This window comes from Peromyscus eremicus, chromosome 5 (genome assembly GCF_949786415.1).
Source record: "Peromyscus eremicus chromosome 5, PerEre_H2_v1, whole genome shotgun sequence".
NCBI lineage: Eukaryota > Metazoa > Chordata > Mammalia > Rodentia > Cricetidae > Peromyscus > Peromyscus eremicus.
The window spans coordinates 124,685,518-124,699,044 of record NC_081420.1 but is presented as its reverse complement, the minus strand read 5'-3'; the positions used below and the strand labels follow the sequence as shown (position 1 = coordinate 124,699,044).

Genomic DNA, 13,527 nt, shown 5'->3' with positions numbered 1-13,527 from the left:
GCTAATCATCAACAGACAAAGATCACAGCAGTATTTATTGTTTTAAGAAAGACTACAAAAAGGTAGAAAACAGCACACTAAACTACCACGCGCGTGGATACTTTCACCACTGGGAAGGGAGACCCCATGGGGAGTGTGCAGGACCACCCCAAAGCTGTAGCACGCGGAGCACACAAAATAGTGATTTCTATACAATAGGCCGGATTTCCTTTTTTTTTTTCCATAAACATCTATCACAGATTGAAGACACTGAGAAAACGGGAACGGATAAGGCCATGATGGTTGGAAAAAAACCAACAAGTTACTGACTCCGCTCAAGCGGCACTCACTAATCACACAATAGTTACAGGGGTCGGGGCACGGCACGGAGGAGAAGCATCTCTGGGAGCAGGTTTCGGTCACAAGCCAGTAGGGTGGAAGGCGCAGGGCACGGCCTCACGTCTGGAGCACCTGGCCCTGCAGCCAGCCGGATGCTCCTCTTTGGAAGCTGGAGGCCGGGGGCCCTTCACAATATGCCCCTCTCTGGGCTGCGGGGCCAGGAGAACCCAGCTCTGGAGAAGGTGCGACACCCACAGCTTTAATTGCACTTATACCAAGAAAGGGGAGCAGTGGGGCTGCTGCTGCTGCTGACAGTGGGGGTCCCGGGTGCCACCCACCTGCGCCTGCCCAGGCTTGGGTCTGCCCAGGCAGGCTGTGCAAAGCCAGAGAGCAGAATAAGTTAACAGTTCGCAGGGGAGGGGCCGGCCTGCTGCCCTCTGGGGTGGTAGTGGGGGAACAGGGCTTCGAGCTGGGGCAGGAGAGAGAGGGACACCTGGGCAGGCTCCTTAAGGCACGTCTTTTGTGTCAGGGTTTGCAGCTTCAGCTCTGCCCAGCCCAGCCCATGATTGTACCGGCTCCATGTGAGGGGAGGCTCCCCTAGCCTTCCCTGTCACAGGGACCCTCTCCAGCTGTCGTGGGCTGGAAGGGTGACAGTGAAGCCACAAAAGCTGAGGGACCGGACCCTGGCCTGGAGGGACTGACCCTGGCCTGGAGGGGCAGCAACGGCAGGTTGGGTGGGCGGAGGGGGCAGGGACGTCTTGGGCTTAGCTGGAGGGCAGGGCCTGCACAAAGAGGCCACGTGTGTCAGCCCGCGCCAGCTTCGCCGGTGGTTCTAGGGCTTCTGGGCCCAGAGCCGGGGACTCGCTGCCCGCAGCCAGCGAGATGTCTTGTGGCAGCTCATCCTCGCTCTCCTCCTCCTCCTCTTCCTCCTCGTCTGGAGCACAGAGAGCAAGCCCAGCTCAGCGAAAGGCTGTGAAATTTCTAGGGACACCCGGCCTCCCTATCAGGTGCCCCCACCCCTGGAACCCAGGTCCTAGGTGGGGACACGCATTACTACCTTTGTCAGGGTCCAAGGGATTCAGCGAGGTGGCCAGATTTGCAAACTGGAAGAAGACAAAGGAAAAGTTTAGGGTTCCACTGCCTGAGCCTATCCACATGATGCCCAGTACCTCACGGTGCGCACCTCTCCCATGACTGCGATCGGGGTCTCGCCCTTGGCCTGGGCCACGCGGTGCTCGATCAGATAGTACATGTACTCATCATAGAGCAGCCGGATGAGGTGGAAGGAGCCGAAGCTGGCAGCGCTGCGCAGGGTCAGGTCCCGGATGACCATGGAGCTGGGGGCAGTGACCAGAGACTGTCAGGCCTGCAGGGCTGTTTCCCCAGTGTCTTCCGTGAGCTAAAGGGCTTTCCTAACCCTACCCACCACTCCTCACAAGCACACCTTTGAGGGGGGCTTTCTCTAACACACTGGGGTTCCCCGGTCTCATCCCTCCCAGCCAGAACCCCGGTACAGGCGCGCACCTGTAGAAGGACCACTTGAGGAGGAAGAGCTTGGCCGCCTTGGGGAAGCCGGAACTGCCCTGGTAGGGCTTGAGCACCTGGCTCACAACGCCGTCCAGCCAGGCTGCCCATTGTTCCAGCGAGTTCTGCTGCTGCAGCGTCACCTTGAAGTCCTGCTCCAAACGCTGCACCACCCGGTCCTCGCAGCGGCACACCCACGAGGCCTGCTCCTGGAGCGCAGCAGGCAGCCTGCTCAGCCTCCTTTCTCTCCCGCTCGGTCGCTCCCTCCCGTCCCAGCCCCACTGATGCTCGCCCACCTGCACATTTGCGAAGTCCACGCGGTTGAGGTCGCTCAGCATCTGGTTGATCTGCGCGGTATTCTGCAGCACGGCTCGCGCCGCCTGTGCCAAGTGGTTGAGTGACGTATAGCGCCGCAGCGTCTGTGCGAAGGCGCCGGCCGCCGCCACCTGCACGGAGACAGTGGTTAGTGGCCTTCCACACAAACCCGCCCGGCCCAGCCCCACCTGTTGCCACCCAAACCTTTTCTTAAAAACCAGTGTGCATTACCGCTCCTGTCTGGAGCTCAAGGGTGGACCTCCAGTACTGATGTGGGTCAAGTGCTCATCTTACTGTGCTGACTGGGCTATTATTTTTCTATTTATTTTGGTTTTTCGAGACAGGGCTTCTCGGTGTAGCCCTGGCCATCCTGGACCAGGCTGGCCTTGAACTCAGTGATTTGCCTGACTCTGCCTCCTGAGTGCTGGAATTAATGGCGTGCACCACTGCTGCTGGCTATCTTTCTATTTATTTTGTGTTTGTGTGATGGCTCACATATTAAAGTCAGAGGACAACTTGTGGTAGTGGGTTCTCTGCGTCCACCATGTGGGTCTTGGGATCAAATTCAGGTTCCTAGGAGTGGAAGGCAGGCACCTTTATGCACTGAGCCATCTCCCTGGCCCTGACTGACACTTTTTTTCACTGTGTATGTGTGGTGGTGATCAAACTCAGGTCCATGTTCACACTAGGCCAGCACTCCACCACTGAGATTCACTCCCCAGCCCAAATTACTAGGGTTTTTGGTTCTCCCCTGTGAGGCAGGGTCTCGCTGTGTAGGCGGGACCGAGGTGACCCTTCTGTCTCACCCTCTGTGCTGGGATTACAGGTATGCACTTCACGAATGTCCTGCCACTTTCAATTAAAGACACAACGAAGAGCCCCGCCCCTCCAGTGCTGAGCCCATGGCCCTGCACAAACTTGGCGAGGGTGTACCACTGAGCTCTATATGCAAGGGTAATCACTGTTTCAATCAGAGCAGCCTTGGATACCTGTTCCATGAGGGCAAGAGCTCCGTCACCACGGACCCGCGTTGCCCTCAGTCTTCAAAGAGTGCACACAGCGTGGACCAATGACTTTGTGAGGCCCGACAACTGGAAGGCCTGCTTCCTGGCTCTCTACTCTTGCAGGCTCTCCCTGTGTTTTCTGTCTAGGTGAGCAGTGACTCAAGGCACCCAGACTGTGTGGGCTGGGGGTGCAGCTCAGTGGTAGAGTGCTTACCTCCCTACTGTGCATGAAGCCCTGGGTTCCTCTCCAATACTTTGATAACAGGAAGTAGACACCAGAGCAAGTTCATCTTGGTGGATGGACAGCATCAATCAGGTGCTATTTGTTTGAATTCCTTATACATTAAAAAAAAATCTCTCTCTGAACAGCTAAGTTACTTCTACCTCAGTCAAGAACAGAGCTTCCATTTGTTTGTGTGGTTTTGTTTTGAGACAGGGTCTCTGGTCTGGGCTGTGAAGCCAAAGCTGGCCTTGTACTGGAAGGAGCTATAGGTGTGGCCCACCGTTCACTACGCTGTTGCAGAAGACAGTCTTGCTGAGCGTGTGGTGCACACCTTTAATTCCAGCACTCAGGAGGCAGAGGCAGGTGAATCTCTTGGGAGTTTGAGGCTACCCTGGTCTACAAAGAGAGTTCTAGGTCAGCCAGGACTACATAGTAAGACTCTGTCTCAATAAATAAATGAATGAATGAATAAATAATGCTTTAAGTGCTGAAACCCTGGGAGCCTTTCAGAAATGGGTCCAGAAGGTATACAGTACAAGATGATGCCTGGAGCCAGCCCTGGGGCCCTTGAAGGGAAACAGTCTTCACAGGCACAGAGCAGGTCTGCAGACAAACCTTCCCCACAATTCTGTGGCCTGGCTGCCCAGTCCACCCCTCACCTTCACCCGCAGCATCTCCTCAGGGATGTTCACCATGGCATGGGTGAGCCAGCTCTCTAGGCTCTTGGCAAAGTTCCGGATTGCTTGGGTCAAGGCACCTGTGGAGGATGCGGGTGCTGGTCAGGGTGGGTGGGGAGCCTTCTGGGAAGGAGCACGGACAATGGCACTCACTGGGGATGGGCCGCAGCACGTCAGGGATGAGGATCTCCACCAGGCCCTGGTACAGCACATTGTCACAGCGCTTGGTCCACTGCAGCACAGGCTGGAACTTGGAGAGGAGCACCAGACTGGCCCTGGGCAGCCGCTTCTCTGCCTCGTCATGCCTGGGTGAACACACTCAACCTTCAGTCAAGGGCATGTGTAACCCCCACATGCGAGGGTGACCCCCTCCAAGCCCCAGGGACTCACACAGCCAGCGGTGGTGCCTCGTTAGGCTGGCTAAGGTTATATCTCCAGAAGGTCTTCCACAGTGTTTCTACCAGTGTGAACTGGAGATTTACCATGACGTCCACAATGGCCTGCAGGGACAGGACTTCACAATGGGGATTGGGCAGGGCCAGCATGGGGCTTCCTGCCCAAGGCAGAAACGAGCTGCATTCAAGGCTGGCCCACCCACCTACTCACTCACCATCTGACTGCCCTACCTCACAGTGTTCCCGGTACAGGACCTGGAAGGCCTTGACGTCCCCAGGGCCGACACCCTCAGGCAGCACTTTGCCCTGGAGGTCCAGCTCAACAAAATCAGGGAGACTCCTGGAGGCATCTATGGGGAGGGACACCATGAGGCCATGTCCACTGCCTACCTCTCTGCTACTCTCATCTTCCCCACGTGTCAATCCCATGTGTGTGGTGAATGAGGACGCTCAAGCAGGGTGAGCTCCTGGCCCAGGGACCCAGGGCCCCTCCACAGAGCACGTGAGGTGCTTGTGCCTGGCCTGGCCTGCTGAGTGATGGTTCTGACTGGTCCTTAGACACCTGGTACAGGCAGCCGCCCTGCACAGACAGCAGGTGTCTAAAGGCCCCATGAGTACCACCCGGATGCAGTTCAGGGTTAACTTGGGTCACCAGGGCCACACTTGACACTGACCTCCCATATCTTCCTCCACTCCCCAGCCACAGGGCCACCATGTGGCCAGGAGACTTAGCAGCTGTTAGGGGCACCATCAGGCCTGGTTCCTCCTTTAGTGTGTGTAGAAACTGAACACATACCCTGGGTACACACTGGCCCTCTCAGTTACTAATCCTAGTCACATGGACACAGAGCTGCAGGCCAACAAGGATGGGATCCCCTGTCATGTTAATGGACCACTGTTTGACCATCCAAGGCATTACCTGTTGGTGTGGGATTCAGCATTACCAGGCTTCACTGGTTACACAGACATAGAAACACTGGCTACTGAAAGGAATGGGATGGTGCACACCCTGGGATCTCAGCACCGGAGGCTGAGGCAGAAGGCTCATGAATTCCAGGTCGGTCCTGATTATACAGTGAGACCTGGTCTCCAAAGTACAGGACAGGCTAGGCATGGTGGCACACGCCTTATCCCAGCTCTTAGGAAGTAGAGGCAAGTGGATCTCTGTGAGCTAGAGGCCAGCATGGTCTACATAGTGAGTTTCGTACTAGCCAGGACTATATAGTGAGACCCTGTCTAAACTGCCCCCCCCCCAAAAAAAAAATGGGGTTGGGAGATCTTAGTAAAGGTTTCTGGGGGATAGAACAATCCCACAAAGACAGAGGGAAGCAAGCCTGAATGTCCACCAGACTCCCCCTGTGGGCCCTCCTGAGTCCCCAGAGGCAGGCTGCACTGCCCTGCCCATCGGCTCTCACCCAGGAACTGCTGGTACTGCTGCACCTGGGCGCTGATGTCTGACAGCCCTGTGCTCTGCTGCCCCACGGCAACACCGTTGGCCACGCCCTCCATCTTCTGGATGGGCTTGAGCCTGGAGGGGAAGGGGAGTGGGGTGGCTGGTGGGGAGATGGGCCAGCTAGGGTGAGGGGAGATAAGCCACCTAGCATGGGGGGGGTAGCCCAGCTGTGTGGGGACTAGGTTTTTGAAGGGATGGGCTGGGGTGGGGGGTGGGTAGCAGGTGAGGACCGATGGAGGGGTGGTTGGGTGGTAAGTAATGGGTCACCTGGAAGGGACAAGTCACCTGGTGGGGGACAGGCAGGCTGATGACCTAGGGCACGGTCAAGTGGTTTAGTACAGCCAGCTCTGCAGTCCCTGCTCAGTCTCAGAGCAGGAGGCTCCTACCTCTGTTTCTGGGAGAAGGGCTGGCCTCGCATGGCCATGTGCTGCTGATCCTCCATCAGCCGCAGCAGGGGTGAGCTGGCTTTGATTCGCAGGCCGTAGTAGTGGTATTTAGAGTTGCCCCTGGGAAGAAGGGGAGAGGTGCTTTACCAGCTGAGCAGGACACCAGGGTCTCACACAGCTTTGCTCTCTTTTCAGGGCCTGGACAGAGAAAGCTACCCTGCTCAGCTGAAGAAGCAAAGGGCACCAGGTGGCAAGAGTCACCGCTCGCTACCAACTCTGATGCCAGGCAAGCACTCGGCTTGGTCATAAGGGCATAGGAGGTGCTTACACTGAGCATGTAACCCCACTTCCTCTCGACCCTATGAAGGGTGTTCCTGATAGCTTGGACAGACGTGAGAAAACAGAGACAAAGAGATCAAGTACATCACCAAGGATAGTATGAATGAATGAATGAATGCAATGATGCCTGAGCTACTAACTGGAAAAGAGATGAGCAGACACCAAGGGATAGCTGAGTAAGGAGATGGAGTAAGTACAGGAATGGGAAAGCTCAGCCAGAGCAATATCCCAGAGGTAGGCACAGGAAGGGCTGAGTGGAGTGAGGAGGAGCAAGAGAGTTCTTGCCCTGTGGTTCAAACCCACTTGGAGTTGAGGCGGGTCACATGAGCAGAGAGCATATGCCCTCGGGGCCCAGGGCAGCTGAGGGAGGAGGGGTGGGACACACCTGGTGCCCAGGCGGCGTGTGCGTAGCCCCATGAACACCGAGCGGATGAGCTTGCCGAAAGAGGCGGCGTTGACGGGCTCCAGCTTCTGCTCTTGGCAGTGCAGCAGGTAGTGGCAGTACAGGGTGCTCCTCGGCAGGCTCACGCCTTCGGCGGTCTCATAATTGTCTAGGAGCCACTGGACCTGGAGCACACAAGAGGGCGGGGCAGTGCTGACAGTCCGTGGCGTCCTTGGAGACTGGCTGCGTGCTCTGCAACTGTTTGTTTTCCACTGTGGTTCTGATGGCCACCCCGGCCGGCTGTAAGGCGCATGTCCTGTCACAGTACTCCTGGGAACTACAGTCTTTCAAAGCGTCTAGAACAGCGCTGACCAATACACATGCCACTAGCCACCTGCAGCTACTTAAAGTTGGTAATATATGAGGAATGAAAAGCCAATCTCCCCAGGTCACAGAATAGAGTCCACCTACAAGTGACATTAGAGTCAGATAACAGGTCATGGTTCCTGAGGGGGCTGAGGATGTTGAAAGGGAGGTAGAGGAGGGTAAATATTAAGAGGTGAGATCTCTGAGGATGAAATAGCTCTACATTTTTTCCTCAGTGCTCAGTGATCCGGACGGAACCCAGGACCTCACAGAGTTAGGTAAGCCTTTGCTGCCTCATTTCTGTATCTTGACTGTGGCAGGCATCTCTCCACATTTACAATCCCATGGAGCAAGCCTGGTTACATGGTGATACACACCTAAACTCCCAACACTGGGGAAACTGAGGCCATTCTGGACTACACAGGGAGATCTGTCTTAAAAACAACAGACAGGGGAGCTGGAGAGATGGCTCAGTGGTTAAGAGCACTGGCTGTTCTTCCAGAGGTCCTGAGTTCAATTCCCAGCAACCATGTAGTGGCTCACAACCATCTGTAATGAGATCTGGTGCCCTCTTCTGGCCTGCAGGCATACATGCAGGCAGGACATTGTATACAAAATAAATAAATAAATATTTGGTTTTTCGAGACAGGGTTTCTCTGTGTAGCTTTGCGCCTTTCCTGGAACTCACTTGGTAGCCCAGGCTGGCCTCGAACTCACAGAGATCCGCCTGGCTCTGCCTCCCGAGTGCTGGGATTAAAGGCGTGCGCCACCACCGCCCGGCATAAATAAATAAATCTTAAAAAAAAAAAAAAAAAAAAGGCAGAAACCGCCCCTGGCCACAAACCAAGATTTCTGGATTGGGCAGTGTCTGTTAGGGAAATGGGGCTGAGCAGGGAAGCAGGTGAGCAGGAAAAGGTGTACTGGCATTTGTCAGGGCTTTTTTGTTCATGTGTGTGTTTCAGGGTTCATGTGAGAGGACACATAGGAGCACGTGTGCAGCGTGTGTACAGGCCAGGGGGGGCAGTTGACGTCTTCCTCAGTTACTGCCTACTGTGTTTTTGTTGTTTTTATTTTATGTGTACGAGTTTTTTGCCTACATGTCTGTCTGTGTACCATACATGCCTGGTCTCCACAGAGGCCAGAAGAGGGTGTCAGATCCCCTGGAATTAGAGTTACAGACAGGTGTGAGCTGCCATGTGGTTGCTGGGAATTGAACCCAGGGCCTCCAGAAGAGCAGCCAGTGCTCTTAACCACTGAGCCACCTCTCCAGGCCCACTCCACTCCCACCTTGCTTTCTTGAGAAAGCATCTCTCACTGAACCTGGAGCTCACAGTCTGGCCGGCAGCCCCAGGTACCTCTGTCTCTGCCCTCGAGCCCTGGGTTTATAAACTTGTGGAGGTGCTGGGGATGCAAACTCAGAAGCCCTTGCTTTTACAGAAAGCTCTTTACTGTCCAGGACAGACACCAAAACTACACAGAAAAGCCCTGTCTTGAAAAACCAAAAAAAAAGTAACTGGGAAAAAAACACACACGCACACACGCACCACAGTCTCTCAGTGGCCTCAGCCTTCAGGGCTCAAGAGCAACCCAGGCCAAGCGGCGTCTTCTCCAGCGGGCAGAGCTCTCACCCCCTCATCAGACCCTGGTCATTCTACGTGTGTGTGTGTGTGTGTGTGTGTGTGTGTGTGTGTGTGTGTGTGTGTTTATTTTGTTTTTGTTTGGTTGGTTTGGTTTTTTTCAAGACAGGGTTTTATTGTGTTAACAGTCCTGCCTGTCCTGGATCTCATTCTGTAGCCCAGGCTGGCCTCGAACTCACAGAGATCCGCCTGGCTCTGCCCCGAGTCCTGGGATCAAAGGTGTGCGCCACCATCGCCTGGCACCATGTGTGTGTTTTAAGCAGCACCAGAGGACCCACAGCATTGTGAAATCACATGGTTCACATCAGTATCTTTTAAAATAGACTAAATAAACTAGTGAACACTAGTAGTCAGGGTGCTCTGGTATGTAGGGGATGTGGGGGGGGGCAGGGACAAGGTGTTCTAACCCAGACCCAGTGGGCCTGACTGGGCTAGAATTCAATGCCACCAACATTGACTCTAAGAGCCCAAATCTCTCTCACTTCCTTATCTAGCCGTCACCAGTTCTGACTAAGGACATTTCTGCGATTGTCCCAGAGCGTCACACAGCAGCTGAGGTACAGAGCAGCTGAGCAACCCCTAAGGTTACACTGCATAGGACACCAGGCTCCTGGGTCAGGTGAGCACTGGACCACTGAGCTATAATGCCTCGGCGGAACTTCTATGCCCTGATTAAGTTCCCAGCCACCCCTCCCCGCGTGCTCACCTCCCGTTTCCCCTGAATGGGGTCAGAGCACTTACTGTGGCTGGTGAGGCACGGGTGGTGTGGGAGTAAGACTGGCTGGCATTGCCTAGCATGTAGCCACCTTGGATCACGTAGGTGCCTGCTCCACTGCTACTGCTGCCGCCGCTGCTGCCGCCGCCGCCGCCGCCGCCGCCGCCACCGCCGCCGCTGCCACCTCCCCCGCTGCCCCCTGCCCCCACGCTGCTGTTGCTGGCCCCGGCCTCACTGCTGGAGGAGCTGGCGACAATCGGGCTGCCGGACACATACATGGGCACCGAGCCACTGCTGGCCACGGTCTGGGAAGTAGCCGGTGTGCTGACCTGGGACGCGGTGCCTGGAGCCTCATAGTAGCTGGTGCCTGCTGGCTGTGTGTAGATGGGCGTCTCGGGGTAGGGGTAGGTGCTAGAGCGGCTGCCAGGAAGCAGACATGAGGCTGTGATCAGTGAGCCTTGTACAAGGAAGTAGGGGTTCCAGGAGAGGACCAGAGAAGGCACAGAACACCAGTGTGGCCCACCTTCACATATAAGAGACTGGGCATGGCCTAAAACTGAATGGGCAGCCACATCCTTGGTGTTTTTCTAAAAAAATTTCTTTATAGTTATTGATTACTTGGAGGGGAGCACACAGGTACCACGGCGTACGTGTGGAGCTCAGAGGACAACTTGTGGGAGTCAGATCTCTCCTTCCACCATGTGGGTCCTAGAGATCGAACTCAGGTTGTGAGGCTTGGCAGCAAGCACCTGCTGAGCCATCTCACTGGCCCTCTGTGGGTAGCTGTCACTGAACTATGCAGCACTCCGGTACAGGAGTCACTACCCTTGCTGCAGAAGTGAGAAAATAAGGTGGGGGTCCAGAATGCAAACTACAATCACACTTTCCTCAGCAACCACAAGTAAGTTCTGGGTCCAGGGAAGGAAAATCCAGAAGGGATGACAAAGTCCCTAAGACTGTAGGGCAGATAGAGGAGTGTCTGTGACTGTCCACCTTTCCTGCAGGGGCTGCCCCTTCAACCCAGAACACATGCTGACGGACTGTTCTGGTAACACAAGCTGCAAATCTAACCGTGCACTGTAGCAGGACAGCGAGGGCATCTGGGCCCATCTTTGGAGGCTGCAAACTAAACAAGGCTAGAGCAGGGTGAGGAGAAGAAGATGACTGCCTTGCAGTCCGCCTAAACCAGGCACAGTGGACAACCAGAGACAAGAGGTTGGAAGGTAGGAAAAGGTGACCCTGAGTCAGGCAGAGGGCCGTGGAGAGGCGACAGGCAGAGCCACCCCTCAGTTTCCGTCCCTGAGCCCACTCAGTGTGTCAGTGATAAGACATGAAAACTTGGGCCTGGCCGATGGCTCGGGGGGCGGGGCGCTGCCAACAAGCCTGAAGCCCTAGGTTTGATCCCCGAAGCCCACGGAGCACACAGACTCCAGTGCTGGCCTCTGCACTGCACTTACTACATGGTGCACACACACACACACACACACACACACACACACACACACACACACACTTTCTCCCCACCATGTCCACACACAAACGAGGGCCAGTACGACGGCTCTGGGGTTACAGATGCATGCCACCATGCCAGGCTTTTACACGGGTACAGAGACCTGACCTTAGGCTCCCAGGTTTAATAAGCAAGCAATTTACTATTGAGCCGTCTCCCCAGCCCCCAAGGAAAAGTCTGAGACAGAGTATTCAGCCTGTGTTTCTGAAAAAAGAAATGATCCATTTCTTTTTTATTTGAGACAGGACCTAACTGTGTAACGAGCCTTCAATTCAAGATCTTCCTGGGGACCGGCAAGATGGCTCAGGAGGTAGGGTGCTTGCTACCAAGCCTGAGGAACTGAGTTTGACTCCTGGAACCTACAGGATGGAGAGAGAAAACTGACTCCTTCAGGTTGTTCTCTGACCTCCATATGTGCACCATGGCACACACATGCCCCTCCCCTACACATACATAAATCAATGTAATAAAAAAAATCTGCCTGCCTCTGCCTCCCCAGCGCTGCTAAAACAGGGTAGTTTTATGCTCAGAGCATTTCTGGGTAGTGACAGAGAAACAGACACTCTGTGGGGCATTAAAGGTCAGATCTGAGAACTGAAGAACTGCTTTTTCCTGATTCATATAGACAAATTTAGTCAGGCAGTGGTAGCACACATCTTGAATCCCAGCACAGGAAAAGATCCGCCTGCCTCCGCCTTCTGGGTGCTGGGATTAAAAGGCATGTGCCACTACTGCCTGGCAAAAATGAAAATTTTATGTTGTAGAAATGTACGTACAAATATCTCTGTATATCATATGTATACATACATGTATGCTTTTTCTTTCCCTTTCCCTCCTAAAACTGAAATCCATCTAACCACACAGCCCCTAATTAGTGGAAGTGCCCTCCCAACTGACCAGTGTCTATTCTGCTACCAGCAGCCTATATTCCTGGTAGCTCTGGCTGCCCCTGGGAAGCTCCCATGGAGGTGAGGCTACCACCTCAGGCTTGCAGGTCAGCGGGGAGCTGGAACTGTGGCCCCGGGCCGCAGACGGATCTGCGCCCTCCCTCCGTCACTCTGCCCACTTACATGGCGCTGGCTGCGTAGCTGGCATCGCCACCCTCCACATACTGCACCTGGCTGGGGTACACATGTGGGACAGGCACCTGCTGGAGCTGCTGTACCTGAGGCAGGAGGAAGAACAGGGTCGTGGGTCAGGGCTGGCCACAACCCAGTCTCCCTGACACCCAGAAACCCCCAGCACATCAGGGTTCTCTGAACAACATGGGCCAGAGGCTAGAGGCCGAAGATAGGAGGGCTTTGGGCCGTGGCTGAAAAACAGGAGGTGCTGGGATTCTCTGCTTTGGTTGGGAACAACAGAGGTTGAGCAAGCTGACGGGCACGGGAAGGGATACCAGACAGGAGGTAAACACAGGCACGTGTGTATCTGGTTTGTAATTAAAGATCGGGCCTGAGGGGCTCCTGGAAACCTGAACGTTTCCCAAGCAGAATGGTCAGGGTGGAGCCTGGAGAGGGGTCAGTTTATGGGATAGAATCTGAAATGACTGACACCACCTTAGGGGCGGGTACTGGATAACCCACCTCCACCCCCAACCCTGGTTTGCAGGGGTGCAGTCTGGGACTTAGTTCCTGAGGCAGAACCTGTAATGACTGACAGCACTTTGGGGGCGGGGCATAGACATCTCACCCCTCCCTCCTTGGACTGCAGGGGCGGAGCCTGGGGCCTGGACTTGGATTGGAGGCGGGGCTGAAGCGGCCCGGCGGGCGGGACGCCCCGCCCCCGCCCGCCCTCCGCCCCCCGCTGTGCGTCCGCGGTCCGCCGCCACCTACTTTGAGGGCGGTGCCGAACACTAGCACCTGGGGAATTCTGTGGATCCTGACCCTCAGGTCAGGGCTGGCTCGGGCCGAGAGCCCCGGCAGTGGCTCGAAGACTACCCTCTGCTGCGGCAGGAGCAGGTGTGGGGGCAGCACGCCCACCAGCTCCACCCACTGCTCCACGCCCGGCTCGTAATGGAGCGGCTGCTGCTCTGGGCTGCCTAGCTGCGAGGCCTCGCCGCAGCACGCTGGCCCGGGCCCGGGAGGCCGGGGCGGCGGCTCCGGTGGCGGCGTGGGCCGGGGTTCTTGCTGCTCTGCCTTCCTAGCGGGAAACTGACTGCCTGAGCTCTGGAGGACAAACAGAGACACTGGGGGGTCACCGGGCTGTGCGCACATGGCCACCAGGATGAAGATTTCCCACCTGGTCTTGTTAGGGAAGGAAGGAATGGACCGGGCGGTATCAGAA

The 13,527-nt window shown here is 55.6% G+C and overlaps 1 protein-coding gene across 5 annotated transcripts in view; it reads right to left on the bottom strand.

Annotated features, from left to right (window-relative positions):
* Positions 1-2: 2 nt before the first annotated feature.
* The window catches only part of Rfx1 (regulatory factor X1), a 35,355-nt gene continuing 21,830 nt past the window's right edge, over positions 3-13,527 (bottom strand). For 3 of the 5 annotated variants that reach the window (XM_059264384.1, XM_059264388.1, XM_059264385.1), the window contains 15 exons: positions 13,077-13,409; positions 12,315-12,409; positions 9,761-10,154; positions 7,020-7,201; positions 6,296-6,415; positions 5,872-5,984; positions 4,688-4,806; positions 4,452-4,561; positions 4,215-4,366; positions 4,044-4,141; positions 2,139-2,288; positions 1,843-2,051; positions 1,502-1,655; positions 1,376-1,421; positions 3-1,252 (listed from right to left, as the gene is read on the bottom strand). In XM_059264384.1, the coding sequence (XP_059120367.1) occupies positions 1,083-1,252; positions 1,376-1,421; positions 1,502-1,655; positions 1,843-2,051; positions 2,139-2,288; positions 4,044-4,141; positions 4,215-4,366; positions 4,452-4,561; positions 4,688-4,806; positions 5,872-5,984; positions 6,296-6,415; positions 7,020-7,201; positions 9,761-10,154; positions 12,315-12,409; positions 13,077-13,409 (2,445 nt within the window). In that variant the 3' untranslated portion in view covers positions 3-1,082. The remainder of the gene's footprint in view (positions 1,253-1,375; positions 1,422-1,501; positions 1,656-1,842; positions 2,052-2,138; positions 2,289-4,043; positions 4,142-4,214; positions 4,367-4,451; positions 4,562-4,687; positions 4,807-5,871; positions 5,985-6,295; positions 6,416-7,019; positions 7,202-9,760; positions 10,155-12,314; positions 12,410-13,076; positions 13,410-13,527) is intronic. The other 2 variants (XM_059264387.1, XM_059264389.1) reach the window with 2 other exon arrangements.